Source organism: Melanotaenia boesemani, chromosome 17, assembly GCF_017639745.1.
Source record: "Melanotaenia boesemani isolate fMelBoe1 chromosome 17, fMelBoe1.pri, whole genome shotgun sequence".
Taxonomy (NCBI): Eukaryota; Metazoa; Chordata; class Actinopteri; order Atheriniformes; family Melanotaeniidae; genus Melanotaenia; species Melanotaenia boesemani.
The window spans coordinates 27113515-27130791 of NC_055698.1; the positions used below are offsets into that span (position 1 = coordinate 27113515).

General features: G+C 36.6%; 4 gene segments (V, D, J or C); 2 read left to right on the forward strand and 2 right to left on the reverse strand.

Moving 5' to 3' along the window:
* Positions 1-1331: 1331 nt before the first annotated feature.
* On the reverse strand, positions 1332-2808 carry LOC121656414. The segment is given in 3 exon segments: positions 1332-1757; positions 2387-2488; positions 2790-2808. Coding segments are annotated over 3 exon segments (447 nt in total).
* A 2254-nt stretch (positions 2809-5062) lies between these two features.
* LOC121656707 lies at positions 5063-5578 on the forward strand. The segment is given in 2 exon segments: positions 5063-5116; positions 5224-5578. Coding segments are annotated over 2 exon segments (375 nt in total).
* A 6811-nt stretch (positions 5579-12389) lies between these two features.
* Positions 12390-12877, forward strand: LOC121656415. The segment is given in 2 exon segments: positions 12390-12441; positions 12549-12877. Coding segments are annotated over 2 exon segments (381 nt in total).
* Positions 12878-14994: 2117 nt separating this feature from the next.
* Positions 14995-16530, reverse strand: LOC121656416 (the record flags this gene model as incomplete). The annotated part of the segment is given in 2 exon segments: positions 14995-15477; positions 16473-16530. Coding segments are annotated over 2 exon segments (384 nt in total), but the record flags the coding sequence as incomplete, so codon positions are not given.
* Between the last annotated feature and the right edge of the window lie 747 nt (positions 16531-17277).

Below are 17277 nucleotides of genomic sequence, written 5' to 3' on the forward strand. Positions count from 1 at the left end.
CATCTAAAGACAAGTGTTGAGAGTTTTAAGCCACAGCCTAGCCTCAGACTGAGATTTTACAAAGACTGTGAATCTTGCAGGGTCACTATTTACAAGACTACAATTAGATTCGTTTAGCATGTTTTGTGATATGTTGGACAGTTGATATCGAACAGGAAGGCCTGATTTGCCACAAGCGCCATTATCTGCTCCTCTTTCTGGACGGTCTACCTATGACGTTTCATCACCGGTTCTTGTTCGTCATGTTTTTTTTGTCCGTTTTTGTCGTCACTCTGACTGTCAGGTTTCCCGTTTCTGCATTTGTCAGAGCTCATGTATTTGTCATTGTTATAATATCTCAAATGTTTCATATTGTTGTGATCCCAAGACAAGAAAACGACGGATATAAAACAGCGCAAATTACCACCTTAAAATTAACAATCAAACTAAAACAAACCAAACTTTTTGCCTCCAAGGACCAAAATGAAAATGTACCAGTGAATCGTGGGCCAAACACAGTGATTTTAAGGGTGAAATACAAATAAATGTAAATCATTGTTGTTTTAACTATCGTTCATGCAAGCAACTGCATTATTTTGCATCAGTGTAAATTACACGCTACAAACATTAATATGGGAAAATAACTATAAAGGCATAGTTAGAAGTACAACAAACAACAATTTTAGGTACTTAATTGTAACCAAATATAATACAAAATGTCATCAACAGTGAACAGTGAATGTTCAATAAGGCCACATGCTAACACTACAGGGAAACAAGAAGCTAAATTTTGGACATTACTAGCCTGTCAATGCTTGGTTAAATCAACTGACAAGTTCAGTATGTCATTAAGGTGTTAGTCCATCTTTAAAGTGTGGCATATTCAAAATAATTTTCATATCTAAAAGGTGCGGCAGCTGTTTTTTATTGTGGTTTACTCTGAATTAATGCACCATGAGGCCTTTCATAAAACTACTTTAACACAAATGTTTATGTGATGACACACTTTTTTAGAATATTTAACATATTTTAAAATATTTCAAAAGAAACATAAATTGTGAAACTACAGAGAAATTCTGTAGTTTTCATGTTACGAAATCTGAAAACTGGATTAATTTATTTCTGTCATGTCTGAATGTAAATTATCATTTTAGCTTGTTCTTTTAACAATTTTTGAACACTGTATTTCAGTTTCACTTAATATCATGGAACTGGTGGGACAATATTTCCTTTTCTTCTTTCTTTTTTTATTTTACAAATACATTAATGAAGCCTTTTCTTTTCATTAAAATGTTTTTATTAGACTTAGAAAATCTCAGTTACAAAAACCAAAGAAAAGTTAATAAAACATCACAAAAATTTAGAGTAATGAGAAGAAAGGAACAGTGTTTGATACTGAAGAAGAAGAGCTGTAACAGAATGAAACCAGGATCAGATTCCCAGTGAATCAGGTCAGTACTGGGAACACTGGTCTCTCCTCAGTGTCTCTGAGAGTGGAGTCTGGGAGCCCTGGGTGGCCTCACAGGTCACAGAGCCCACCTTCCTCCACTGGTCTGCAGGGACCCTCAGGGTGCTGCTCCAGCTGTAGTGGCCGTCCTTCTGCAGCACCCCGGGGCTCCTGCTCTCCTCATAGCTGCTGCTGCTGCTGCCGTCCACCTTCCAGGACAGACTCCAGTCTGAGGGGAAGCCCTTGTTGGCCAGACATGTAAGTGTGGCATGGCCCTTCTTTATCTCCTCACTAGAGGGGGGCAGCACCGTCAGGGTGGGACGGGCATCACCTAGGAGACACCAATCAGATTAGAGGACAGGAACCACACAGCTGTCAATCAAACAGCAGACATCTTTACTGTGAGAAAGTTGATTTTCTCCTTTAAGAAGTTTCTACCAGATGTTTTCCTGCTCCAACAATCACTGACTCACATTGTTTCACTTCCCTTTTAGAAACCTCTCATGCATTTCATCTCAGAATCAGTTTGAAAAACGTTCAGACTTTTCCATGTTTTTACTTTAATTTCAATTAAAATAAATAAAAATTAAATAAAATTAAATAAAATTAAAAAATTAACAATGCAACTGAAATCTACAACTCACAACTTTGTCAGAAAAGTGCTAAATGACAAAACCATTTCCAGATTTAATTGTTCTGTAGTTGTTTAAAATGTTTGTTTTCTGCTTTAGAAAAAGTTTTAATGTTACAAACGAATGAAGCCAAACAAAAACTATTAACATGGATTTTCATAAAAATTTGAAAGAATTTTAGTAAAGCTGATCTCTAATTAGGTTTAATAGAAATATTTCTTCTTAAACAAAAGTAAATATATATTTTCTTTCTACTTCAGACAAACATTAAAGCTGAATGAAAAGCTGATTTAACAACACAGTCATGTTAAATAAAATCTAAACTTACTTCCAAGCTCCAGTCTGGTTCCTCCACCAAAAGTCCACCACAGTGATACAAACTCATTGAACCACCGTACAAAAACCTCTGACTGTACAGAGACACGACCGTCTCATATATTCACACTGAACTAAACCTTTGAGCCACAAGATGAAGTTATTAGAACGTTTTTCTATCACCTCCAATTCCTCATGATACATTATATTGTTTCCTAAAATGTCAATATTCTTTATGAAGTGAACGTTGCATCTCAGTGAACAAATTGTTCAACATTTATTTAATAAAAACATTTCTTTGTTATTCTGATCATGAACAGAAAATGTGAAAGATGAGAATTTATCTTCTAAAATGAAGAAGAATTAAGTTTTACTTACTTCCAACATCCAGTCTGGTTCCTCCACCGAACGTGTACCACAGTGATACAAACTCATTGAACCGTCGTACAAAAACCTCTGACTGTACAGAGACACGGCTCTCTGACTCTAGAACAAACAAACTACAACATGATTGAATGATGTAGTTTCAGGACATTTAGCTAATGTAAAAACTTTAGATGATAAAGTGCAATAAATTTCCATCATTTATATTTTTTAAATTTTCAGACATTTATTCATTTTCATCTTTTTTCATTAAAAAATTTAAGATGAAACTAATCCACTAAACGTCTCTACAAAAAATATTGTGAGAAGAAAGAAGAAGTCATAAATTTAAAAACTCCAATGGGTGAACATGGTTTTGCTGGTGGAGTGGATTTAAATGAACTGCAAGATCAGCAGTTTGATCCCAGGATTTTCCATAATCCTCATCATTGGACACTGAACCCCACATCGTCCCCGATCACTGTTTTGTTACTGTAGAGAAAAAATGATGCATTCAGTACAAAGACTATATGATAAGTAGCGCTGGGTGAGCTGGTAGATGAATGAGTAGAAAGTTCAAATCTGTTTTGTAGCATTTAGATAAAGATTAGGAGGAATTATATGTAAACTTTTTCTCTACAACATAAACTCTCAAATGTTAATCTGATTCTAAAATAATTACAACATAATATTAATATAAACTAAATGATTCATTGATAAACATCATCAGATTGATCCAAGTCCCTGTTGGAGTGAGTCAGCAGATTTCCATAGAGAGCCACTTTGCATCAGCAGCACCATGCTCCAGTCCACAGGTTTTTGATGGTGATCCACTGCAGTACCAAACATCCATAAGAGCTTTTGAACATAACATTGAAGGAAGAACTTAAAGCCAGAAGGATTGTTTATATCACCTTGAGCAGTATATGAAAGGTCAACCCAGAGATTTAGTCCAAAGTTGTCAACACTTGCCTCTTTCTCACATATTCAAAGGATATTCAAAGGCAAAGTCACTACTTCAACAACATTTTGGTGATCCATTCAAAATAGCTTCTGCCTACATGGATAAAGTGCTTTCCTGGCCAATGGTTAAGGCAGAAGACATCAAAGCTTTACAAGCCTACAGTTAGGTGTTACAGGAGTCGCAATTCCATGGGAAATTCCTTGAGTGACTTGAACGTGCTATCAAATATGCAAACCATTATAAAAAAACTTCCTTATAAGTTGTGGGATCAGTGGAGAAGCACGGTTTGTGATATTCAGGAGAAGGTGTGCCGTAGAGTCACATTTCAGGATATTGTGGAGTTTGTTGAAAGACAAGTTAAGATAGCAAATGACTCTCTTTTTGGAGATATCCAAGATGAAACCTCTATTTATTTATTTATTTTTATTATTTTTTAAACAGTAACATTTTATAAACATGTGGTGAAAAGGGATGAGGTCTGATTTTGGTGTCAAAACATGAAGATTGCTTCTTTTCGTTTCAGGAGTTTTTCTAATGTTTAATTTTTACATTTTCTTTCAAATTATCAAATTAGATTAATTCTGAATAATTTTTGCTGAGTATATCTTGCTTTTAAATTCTGTATCAGAACATTTTTCTATTATTGTCAAATCGACATCATCAAACATTTTTAGATAAATCTTCAAAGTTGAAATAGAGAGAGGAGACACTTAAGAGATGAAAATCCACCTCAGTGTCTAGTTTCCTCTCCATACTTCAGTAACTATAGCAACAGACAGGCATCACTGCTGGACCACAGCAACAGACCGGTTTCACTACTAAAGTTAAAATGTTTCAGACATTTTATTCTTTACTTTCTGTAAATGTTTGGTTCTCTAAGTTTTAGTTAAAAGAAATGTCCAATATAGTTAACAAAAGCTGATGCAAAAAATGCCTCAAAAAGGGAATTAAACATATAAATAACAAAATTTCAGATAAGACAATTTTTTTTATTTTCAATAGGACAGGGATCTGGACTACAGTCAGACCAGTAAAAATACATACTGGTGGAAGTCAGGAAGGATAATGTCTAGTTTGTAAATAATCAAAAATCTAAAATATTTTTTTGGGAGTATACACCATCTTTCTCCAATTTAAAACTTTACTTATAAATAGGAACATGGATCAACTTACAAATATCTTATCAGATTGATCCAAGTCCCTGTTGGAGTGAGTCAGCAGATTTCCATAGAGAGCCACTTTGCATCAGCAGCACCATGCTCCAGTGCTCTGGGAGAGTTTATAGTCCTGAGAGTTGAAGACTGGATGACTGACAGCTGTCCTTTATGACAACAGAAGACACAGAAATCCTCCTCATGAAAAACATGACTTTGATCTGCGTCCTCATCTGGACTCTCCTCTGCTGCTGCTTCACAGGTAAAGTCCAGAGAATCAAACTCCTCTCCTCTATGAACATCCGTCCCTCTGAAATGAAGCCGACTAAACCATGAAGCTGCTTTATGTTTTTGTCTCTGTATCCTCAGAGTCCAGAGGACAGGTCACAGTGACTCAGCCTGCAGCAGTGACATCTGATCTGGGACGAACCGTCACCATCACATGTAAAACCAGTCAGAATGTTCATGGTAACAACTATTTATCCTGGTACCAACAGAAAGATGGACAAACTCCTAAACTCCTCATATACTATGCTAGCAGCAGAGCATCAGGGATTCCAGGTCGTTTTACAGGCAGTGGATCACAGACAGATTTTACTTTCACCATCAGTGGAGTTCAGGCTGAAGATGCTGCAGTTTATTACTGTATGGGGGAATTCTACATTAACAGCCAGTACTCGTTCACACAGTGAAAACCAGTCGTACAAAAACCTGCCTCAATCAGACTGAACAGAAACTGAACTGACTGATACAGTTCACTGAACACACACACACACACACGCGCACACACACACACACACACACGCAAATTCAAGAACCGGTAAATCTTCAGAATATTCATTAAAAATATGAATATTTCATGACAATTTTATCAAGAGAAAACCATTTTGGTGGTAACACACATTACATGATTATAGAGTCGTGTTTTATCTTTTTCTTCATTAATATCTATAATGTTCTGCAGAAAGCATCATGGAGCAGCATCATGTGACAGTCATAGAAAAAGCTTGTGACTTTGTGCTGGTAACCTAACTATCAAATACAAGTCAAAATAAATAAATAAATATCTTAAATATAAAGCCATTATAGTGTATATGGCTAATATTAACTAATCTGATGTCTTCAAATGGTAAATTTAACATTTTTAACAATTAAAATGTAAATTTTTGCCTTCTTCCTTTAATTTTTTCCCCTGTTGAGTGAAAAGCTGAACATCTGTAATATATGGAGACATTCACCTGCTTCAAGCAGTTTCATAAACTTCCAGATACATTAATGAATGAATCTGACCCGGATTACAATAAATTCCTAGAATCAGCATCTCTTCACGACACATGACTGATTTACTCTGTAAAAAATTATATTCACCCTGAACATATTAAACTTGTTTTTTTATTTATATTCCTGTAAAACAATAAAGTAAAAAAGATAAATAGACTGAATACAGGAGAATCAACTGGAGCATCTGACATAAACTAATAATGTTAATGATGTTCTCATCAGTGAGGATGAAACATGATACCATGTAGAGAACAGCTGCAGCTGACTGACTGTGTGTGTTTGCATATGTGTCCTGCCTCTCTGCTCCCAGCTGTTAAGAGGTCAGTGTTGATCAGTGGCTGGTCAGACCTTTCAGAGACACTGAACACACCAGCAGCACAATGATGATGTCACTGACTCTACTACTGACCACCCTGGGGCTCCTTGTTCAGGGTGAGACTCTCTTGTGGAAACTTTGCTTAAGGATGCAACCAGGTTCACCACAGTGATGTTCTGCTGTGATGGAGAAACACTGAAACAAGCAGCTTTCACCTTCTTCCATCTCTTCTCCATCTTAAAGAAATCATATATCTTAAGCTGGATGTTGATCATCTTTCTTCAATCTGCATTTCTCTCATTTTCTCCTCTCTTTGTTTGTTACTTTTTCCAGGTTCATCTCAGTTTGTTGCTCCAGGACAAACTGTGTCTCTCAGATGTAAAGCCAGTTCAGGTGTTAGCTATCATTTGCAGTGGTATCTTCAAAAATCTGGAGAACCTCCTAAGCTCCTCATCTATGATGCTGATTCATGTTTGTCAGGAGTTTCTGACCATTTCAGTTAAAGAGGATCTGGGACTGACTTCTCCATGACCAATTAGTAGAGTTCAGCCTGAAGATGCAGGACTTATTTACTGTCAGCAGGATTACAGCTCGTTCACACACTGATACAACGTCGTACATAAACCTCCTCAGCTGCAGAAGAACTGATCCACAGCTGCACTGAGCTGAAGGGTTCAACTACAGAAAACAGTCTGTTTCTTGAGATTGTGACATGGATGTGAAGCAATAAAGCATCGTGACATGTGAACTGGTTTAGCTTGACGCATTTTGGATATAAATCCTAAAGTATTAGCCTGCCGCGGCGTTTGGTTAGATTTGAAGTTGGTGCGCTGCAATAATTGTAAATAGAAATTTATTTGTTAATAGTAACTTATCTGTTAACGGAGATTATGTTTTGTTGATAGAAGGCATTTTGTTAACAGAAGGTATTACTTGTTGAAAGTGCAGATGTAATCGTATTATCGATACAACTCTGGATGTTTGAGTTTGTTTTAAGGTTGTAAGCGATAGACATGAACGTGTATTTGGTCTCTTAAAGCCTGTTCATTTACAATTTGCTGATATGCTTTTCGTTCGCAGTCGTTTCGATTTTACTTTGTGTATTCTACACAGTGTGTTTGATAAACATTTATGGTTGTTTGTAAATAAAAGTTGATTTTTTTTACCCTGTTAGGCTGAGCGGTACTTTCTCATAAGGTGATTGTACTGTTTGTTTATTTTGGGATTATTTTGTGCGTGTTTTTGTTTGTGTGTCAAGCGGCTGAAGCATCGCTCTTGGGAGTGCTGCCGTAGTTCTGGTTCTAAGACACTCAGTCTGGTTCAAGGCTATCGGTGTTTGGGCACATAAATACCCACCGCTAGTACACACAGAAGACTAGGGCTGAGTTTAGCATAGTCCCAGAGAAGAGGGAGAGGGGAATTAAATTAAAAATAACACACTGTATATGTGGAAACATAAGTTATGAATAAATTAGTGCTGGGAACGTTAACGCGTTTAACTTATTTAAAGGTGCGGCCTTTTATTACGGCAAAAAAACACCGTGTTTATTGACAAAACGGCATTTTTTTCGCCGTTCTTTGGGTGAAACGTGACAGATTAGTGGTGTAATTGTGGCAGGTCTGGCCTGCCATATCCCTGCTGCAGCGGTGCGTCTGACGTGATCGGGAGAGAGCGGGTTTATTAAAATAAAGAGATGTTTTCTGTCTGGAACAGGAAGAAAAAAAAAAGAACCGACGTTTCTCTTTGTCAAAATGCATGCAGATGGACAGAACATGGTAATTTTTGGACGGGAAACTTTTTCATTATTTTTTTTAATAAATGCGGTTTTAATTTATGCAAGACAGCAAAGGTAAGACATGTTTTCTGAGTTTTACAAACGTGAAGCATAAATCGGGTCTTCTTCTGCCTCTGGTTCGGTTAAACTTCCAGCTGTGGAATCTGTGAGATGTGAGCTTTCAGTAGAGGAGCCGTTTGTTTGTGTTCATGCCGTGGGGTGGACACGGGGAGACATCATTTGTGTTTACATATTTTCGGACTTTGTGTAGCTGCTCTTTAAATAATTTGTTGTCTTAACTGTGTTTGTTAGTGATAGAAATGGTTTTACTGAGCTGGTAGCTGAGATTCTGGACTTTCTGTGGATACCACACATGTTTATAGTTACATCTACAGACCTGATGATACACCTGGAAACGAGATGTTAACCCCTTAACTCCCGGTAGCGGAGGCTGAAAAGTAAAGTTTAGAGAAATTATAGGCCAGAAATCTGGATAATGAAGCAGTGAAGGTGTATGGATGGAAGTTATTGTGCATATTGTGAGTATTTCTCTCTCCTCACCATCTAGAAGCTGTGAGATTCTAATCCTGCTTTCTGTCTGTTCACCTGATGCTGATATTCATCACATATTGTTCCTTCTGTGTTTAGAAGGAAGAAGCTTCACAGCTTTAAATTCATCCTGCTGACATTTTACCTTTTAGTTAGTAAATCCTGAACATTTCATCCTTCTTTCTCATAAATATTTGATTTTATAAATATATATGAAGAAATATTTTATCTGAAAATTGCTGCTAAACCTGTTTATGTGTTTAGTGCAGGGATCTGCAGCCTTTCCAATCCAAAGAGCCATTTTTCCCTCAGCCAGTTAAATAAAACCCCTTTAGAGACGCAAATGTTACGAGACTTTTCAAAAAGGCAAGTTAATATATATTTTTAATGAAGAGCCACCATAGGATGTTTGTTACTTTTGAAGAACCACATTTTTATTTCCATTTTTAAGGTTTTAAAACAAAGAAAAATATAAAACCTTTATAAAAAAGAGGATAGACAGACTTTCTGCTAAGGAATGTAGATATTTGTGGAAAATGATGTAAAAGAAAGGAAAAAAAAAGTCCATGGTTTCCAACCTAATGACAATAAAGATAGATTTGAAAAAAATATTTTAGCCACATATTTAGAGGCATTGTGGAAGGTCCAGGGAGACACTTGCAGCTCCAGAGTTGCAGGTTGGAGACCCCTGATGTCGTGTTTGTAAACCAAAACTTACTGCATTTTCTTTTTATAGCTGTAGGCCTTTTTTTAAAGGAAAGAGACATTTTGCGTGTAACAATGCGATTAATCGCAGCATGTAATGCGATTAATCGCGATTAAAAATTTTAATCGTTGCCCAGCACTAAAATAAATACATAAAGGCTGTGTATAGTTGAAAATTAGCAAATGTTTTTGTGATTACTGGATATTTTGTGAATGAAAAAGGGAGTTAAATGAAACACTTGGGAAGAGACAAACAAAACTTACAGCTAAAGCTTTTGAAAATAAAATTAAAAGGCTCAAAGGAGAACGTCAAGCAAAGGTAAAAGGGATCAAAGGTGCAATAAGAGAAATTACAGATCTTATTCAAAATGCTGATAATGTTGGGAAAATACAGACATGTCTTGAAAATATATCAAGCCTGTATAATGAGGCAGATCATCTTCATGCTATGGTTATTCATATGCTTCCTCTTGAAGAACAAGAAAAGCAAAATGCATGGTTTAACAGTGTTAAAGAACATAAAATTGCTTTTGTGGCTGAAACAAGAAAATGGTTGTTAGAGGTGACAAAAAAACCTGTTGCATTACAAACAACAGCAGTGGGTCCTGTTGGTCCATCAGGTCACGGATCCAATGTTTCCAATGGTAAAGAGACATGTATGGTGAGGAATATTAAAAATGTTGTAGATGACGTTTGACCAGGATGACAGTGTTTCTAATGTGTCTAGTAGAATAAAAGAGACATAGTACAGTGGTAAGCAAGTCCGCTTCCTCCACAACATCATCAGCTCGATTAAAGGCTGAAGCTGAGACGGCTGCTCTTTTGGCTCGTCAGAGACTGCTGAAAGAAAAGCATGTTTTAGAGGAGCAGCTGAGGAGACAAATGGAAGAGCAGCAGGAGCAGCTGAGGAGGCAAATGGAAGAGCAGCAGGAGCAGCTGAGGAGAAGGAAGGAGGAGCCAGATCTGGACATGGAACTGGCTGCTTCTATGGCTAAAGTGAGTGTGTTAACGGCCTCGGAAGGTTCTTGTGTGCTTCATGTTTCTGCAGATGGGATGAACAGCTATCTGAAAAGAGGAAAGAGAACACAGTTGAATGCTAATGCTGCAGCATTTGTGCCTGAGTTTAACATGGAACCATTGACTGCAGAGGTTGTAGATGATGTCCTTTCTCTCAGTTACGCTGCTGTAAGCTGGAGATAAATAACAACATTGGGCTTCCCGCTGTAGTGACTGGGGCCGGTCTGCCTATAACATCAAATGGTGCTTTACATCAAACAGCTACACATAAAGATAGATCAACGTTTCCTCACAGTTCTGGAAAAGCAGAATGAAATAACATTGGCTGAACAACAGTCGCTTTTTCTTTTACCTAAACGAGATCCACAGGTTTTTGATGGTGATCCACTGCAGTACCAAACATTCATAAGAGCTTTTGAACATAACATTGAAGGAAGAACTTAAAGCCAGAAGGATTGTTTATATCACCTTGAGCAGTATATGAAAGGTCAACCCAGAGATTTAGTCCAAAGTTGTCAACACTTGCCTCTTTCTCACATATTCAAAGGATATTCAAAGGCAAAGTCACTACTTCAACAACATTTTGGTGATCCATTCAAAATAGCTTCTGCCTACATGGATAAAGTGCTTTCCTGGCCAATGGTTAAGGCAGAAGACATCAAAGCTTTACAAGCCTACAGTTATGTGTTACAGGAGTCGCAATTCCATGGGAAATTCCTTGAGTGACTTGAACGTGCTATCAAATATGCAAACCATTATAAAAAAACTTCCTTATAGGTTGCGGGATCAGTGGAGAAGCACGGTTTGTGATATTCAGGAGAAGGTGTGCCGTAGAGTCACATTTCAGGATATTGTGGAGTTTGTTGAAAGACAAGTTAAGATAGCAAATGACTCTCTTTTTGGAGATATCCAAGATGAAACCTCTATTTATTTGTTTATTTTTATTATTTTTTAAACAGTAACATTTTTTAAACATGTTAAAACATCTGGTGAAAAGGGATGAGGACTGATTTTGGTGTCAAAACATGAAGATTGCTTCTTTTCGTTTCAGGAGTTTTTCTAATGTTTAATTTTTACATTTTCTTTCAAATTATCAAATTAGATTAATTCTGAATAATTTTTGCTGAGTATATCTTGCTTTTAAATTCTGTATCAGAACATTTTTCTATTATTGTCAAATCGACATCATCAAACATTTTTAGATAAATCTTCAAAGTTGAAATAGAGAGAGGAGACACTTAAGAGATGAAAATCCACCTCAGTGTCTAGTTTCCTCTCCATACTTCAGTAACTATAGCAACAGACAGGCATCACTGCTGGACCACAGCAACAGACCGGTTTCACTACTAAAGTTAAAATGTTTCAGACATTTTATTCTTTACTTTCTGTAAATGTTTGGTTCTCTAAGTTTTAGTTAAAAGAAATGTCCAATATAAGTAACAAAAGCTGATGCAAAAAATGCCTCAAAAAGGGAATTAAACATATAAATAACAAAATTTCAGATAAGACAATTTTTTTTATTTTCAATAGGACAGGGATCTGGACTACAGTCAGACCAGTAAAAATACATACTGGTGGAAGTCAGGAAGGATAATGTCTAGTTTGTAAATAATCAAAAATCTAAAATATTTTTTTGGGAGTATACACCATCTTTCTACAATTTAAAACTTTACTTATAAATAGGAACATGGATCAACTTACAAATATCTTATCAGATTGATCCAAGTCCCTGTTGGAGTGAGTCAGCAGATTTCCATAGAGAGCCACTTTGCATCAGCAGCACCATGCTCCAGTGCTCTGGGAGTGTTTATAGTCCTGAGAGTTGAAGACTGGATGACTGACAGCTGTCCTTCATGACAACAGAAGCCACAGAAATCCTCCTGATGAAAAACATGACTTTGATCTGCGTCTTCATCTGGACTCTCCTCTGCTGCTGCTTCACAGGTAAAGTCCAGAGAATGAAACTCCTCTCCTCTATGAACATCCGTCCCTCTGAAATGAAGCCGACTAAACCATGAAGCTGCTTTATGTTTTTGTCTCTGTATCCACAGAGTCCAGAGGACAGGTCACAGTGACTCAGCCTGCAGCAGTGACATCTGATCTGGGAGGAACCGTCACCATCACATGTAAAACCAGTCAGAATGTTTACTATGATGGCAACCATCGTTTAGCCTGGTACCAACAGAAAGATGGACAAACTCCGAAACTCCTCATATACTATGCTAGCAGCAGAGAATCAGGAATTCCAGATCGTTTTACAGGCAGTGGATCAAACTCTGACTTCACTCTGACCATCAGTGGAGTTCAGACTGAAGATGCTGCAGTTTATTACTGCCAGAGTCTTCACAACATCAACAGTCAGTGGGTGTTCACACAGTGAAAAACAGTCGTACAAAAACCTCCCCCAGTCAGACTGAACAGAAACTGAACTGACTGACGCAGTCCACTGAATACACACACACACAGACACATACACACACACACACTCTAACACACACCATTGCTTCAATAACAAAAAACACTTTTGGATAAAATCTTGATTCAGAATTTTTCTAATCATCATCCACAATTTACCAAAACTTTTCAACAGAAATAATTTGAACTAATTTGTCACAGAGAAAATTCCTGTATGTGACCTTTGACCTCAGCTTCACAGTTAATTTGAACAGTTTTAATGTTTGTAAATATATAACTGGGGAAAACAATTTAAATCTCAAAAACATGAGATAAAATTGTTTTTATGGAAATATATCTAAGTGTAAATCAGATTTAAATGAGATTTTTTATTGATAATATTAAATGAATCAATGATAGACAAAATTATTGACGGTGATGTTTGACCTCATATTTACAGTAAAACGTAAGAAACCACGAGTTCAAAAAACCGATTAAAGAAAAAAAACATTTCATAACAAGAAACCTAATTATTAAATATAAGTAAAAATAGGGCTGCACGGTGGTGTGGTGGTTAGCACCGCAGCCTCACAGCAAGAAGGTCGCTGGTTCGAATCTCGGCTGGGGGGAGGTTCGAACCTTGAGGGTGGTGGCCTTTCTGTGTGGAGTTTGCATGTTCTCCCCGTGTATGCGTGGGTTCTCTCCGGGTTCTCCGGCTTCCTCCCACCGTCCAAAGACATGCATGTTAGGTTAACTGGACACTCTAAATTCTCCCTAGGAGTGTGTGTGTGTGTGAATGGTTGTTTGTCTCTATCTGTGTTGGCCCTGCGACAGACTGGTGACCTGTCCAGGGTTTACCCTGCCTCTCGCCTGCTAAAATGCTGGGATAGGCTCCAGCTCACCCGCGACCCGAAATGGAATAAGCGGTCGAGATAATGGAATTTAAACCTATCTTTTATATTAAGGATTTCTTAAAATAATATTTGCCCTTGATGAAATCTTTTAAAGTACAAAGTGGAAATAGCACCCGTTTCATAGAATGACTCAAAAACAGTCGTACAAAAACTTCCCTCAATCAGACTGAGTAGAAACTGAACTGACTGCTGCAGAGACTGATAACAATTCACCAATAATACACTCCTAAACACACTTAGAGTCAGACACATTGTCCCACCAAAATGAATAAAACATTGCAGGTCATTTTATTCTAGTTTAAAGTTTATTTATCTTATATTTCAATAAAAACCTAAAAAGATTTTTCTGTAAATCACATCAGTTCAGTTTTCCAGCTTAGTCACAGAGTTCATCATGAGGTCTCCAAAACCATGACGACAATAATATGACAGAAACATCAAAGTCAGTCTCTGATTTCACTAAAGATTTTACATATTTATGATCACATATCAAACCAACCTGTTCTTCAGTGTATTTAATTAACTTTTTCTCTGCCTCAGAGTCCATGAATAAGCAGCACATATTAAAAAGTAAACACAGATCAGCTGTCTGCAGTCTTTATTATGATCTTTACAAAGACCTGCTAATGAAGTTTAAACATCTTTCTAACACACAACCAGATTAATTACTGAACGTTTCTTTCTGATGTAAAGCAGTTTTATTTTACCTTTAAAGCTAAAACCTGCATCATCACATCATCACACAGAGCAAAACTTTCTGAAATGAGTGTTTAGCATCATGTTCCAGGTCTGTGGAAGAATTTAAAAGCTTATTAGAAGTTCCTCTAACGTATTGTGGTTTCCTCTGAGTTAATGCACCATGTGGCCTTTCATTAAACCATTTTACATTAATGTTTATATGAAGACACATTTTTTTATATTTAATATTTCAATAGATACATAAACTCTGAAACGACAGAGAAATTATGTAGTTTTTATTTTACAAAATCGGAAATTAGATTAATTTATTTCTGTCATGTCTGAATGTAAGTTATCATTTTAGCTCTTTCTTTTAAAAAGTATTAAAAACTGCATTTGTGTGTTCTTTCATTTTATGCAACTGGTTTTCTGTTTAATTTTTACAAAAACATTAATAAAACATTTTCTTTTTGTGAAAAAGCTTTTTATTAAACTTCAAAAATCTCAGTTACAAAAAAACAAAAAAGAAAAAACTTAAAAATCAAAACATCACAAAGATTAAGAGGAAAAATGGTAAATCAGAACTTAGAAGAAAGGAACAGTGTTTGACACTGAAGAAGAAGAACTGTAACAGAATGAAACCAGGATCAGATTCCCAGTGAATCAGGTCAGTACTGGGAACACTGGTCTCTCCTCAGTGTCTCTGAGAGTGGAGTCTGGGAGCCCTGGGTGGCCTGACAGGTCACAGAGCCCACCTTCCTCCACTGGTCTGCAGGGACCCTCAGGGTGCTGCTCCAGCTGTAGTGGCCGTCCTTCTGCAGCACCCCGGGGCTCCTGCTCTCCTCATAGCTGCTGCTGCTGCTGCCGTCCACCTTCCAGGACAGACTCCAGTCTGAGGGGAAGCCCTTGTTGGCCAGACATGTAAGTGTGGCATGGCCCTTCTTTATCTCCTCACTAGAGGGGGGCAGCACCGTCAGGGTGGGACGGGCATCACCTAGGAGACACCAATCAGATTAGAGGACAGGAACCACACAGCTGGCAATCAAACAGCAGACATCTTTACTGTGAGAAAGTTGATTTTCTCCTTTAAGAAGTTTCTACCAGATGTTTTCCTGCTCCAACAATCACTGACTCACATTGTTTCACTTCCCTTTTAGAAACCTCTCATGCATTTCAGCTCAGAATCAGTTTGAAAAACGTTCAGACATTTACATGTTTTTACTTTGGTTCCAATTAAAATAAATAAAAATTAAATAAAATTAAATTAAATAAAAAAATAACAATGCAACTGAAATCTACAACTCACAACTTTGTCAGAAAAGTGCTAAATAACAAAACCATTTCCAGATTTAATTGTTCTGTAGTTTTTTAAAATGTTTGTTTTCTGCTTTAGAAAAAGTTTTAATGTTACATTCAAATTAAGCCAAACAAAAACTATTAACATGGACTTTCATAAAAATGTGAAAGAATTTTAGTAAAGCTGATCTCTAATTAGGTTTAATAGAAATATTTCTTCTTAAACAAAAGTAAATATATATTTTCTTTCTACTTCAGACAAACATTAAACTAATAAAGAAAAAGCTGATTTAACAACACAGTCATGTTAAATAAAATCTAAACTTACTTCCAAGCTCCAGTCTGGTTCCTCCACTAAAAGTCCACCACAGTGATACAAACTCATTGAACCACCGTACAAAAACCTCTGACTGTACAGAGACACGACCGTCTCATATATTCACACTGAACTAAACCTTTGAGCCACAAGATGAAGTTATTAGAACGTTTTTCTATCACCTCCAATTCCTCATGATACATTATATTGTTTCCTAAAATGTCAATATTCTTTATGAAGTGAACGTTGCATCTCAGTGAGCAAATTGTTCAACATTTATTTAGTAAAAACATTTCTTTGTTATTCTGATCATGAACAGAAAATGTGAAAGAAGAGAATTTATCTTCTAAAATGAAGCAGAATGAAGTTTTACTTACTTCCAACATCCAGTCTGGTTCCTCCACCGAACGTGTACCACAGTGATACAAACTCATTGAACCGCCGTACAAAAACCTCTGACTGTACAGAGACACGGCTCTCTGACTCTGGAACAAACAATGCAGCATGTTTTTATTTAGACATTTATTCATTTTCACCAAAGATTTTGATGTCTTTTAAAATATAACCACAAAGACTTTGTTTTCATAAAAAAAAGAAAAAAAAAAAAGGAACGTGACTTAAGATAAAATTTTATATTAAACTAATCCACTAAACAACTCTCTGAAAAAAAAAACATTGTGAGAAGAAAGTAGAAATAATGAATTTAAAAAGTCCACTGGGTGAACATGGTTGTGCTGGTGGAGTGGATTTTAATGAACTGCAAGATCAGCAGTTTGATCCCAGGATTTTCCATAATCCTCATCATTGGACACTGAACCCCACATCGTCCCCGATCACTGTTTTGTTACTGTAGAGAAAAAATGATGCATTCAGTACAAAGACTATATGATAAGTAGCGCTGGGTGAGCTGGTAGATGAATGAGTAGAAAGTTCAATTCTGTTTTGTAGCATGTAGGTAAAGATTAGGAGGAATTATATGTAAACTTTTTCTCTACAACATAAACTCTCAAATGTTAATCTGGATTATTTTATATTAATATATTAATATTATTACAACATAATATTAATATAAACTAAATTATTCATTGATAATCATCATCAGATTGATCCAAGTCCCTGTTGGAGTGAGTCAGCATATTTCCATAGAGAGCCACTTTGCATCAGCAGCACCATGCTCCAGTG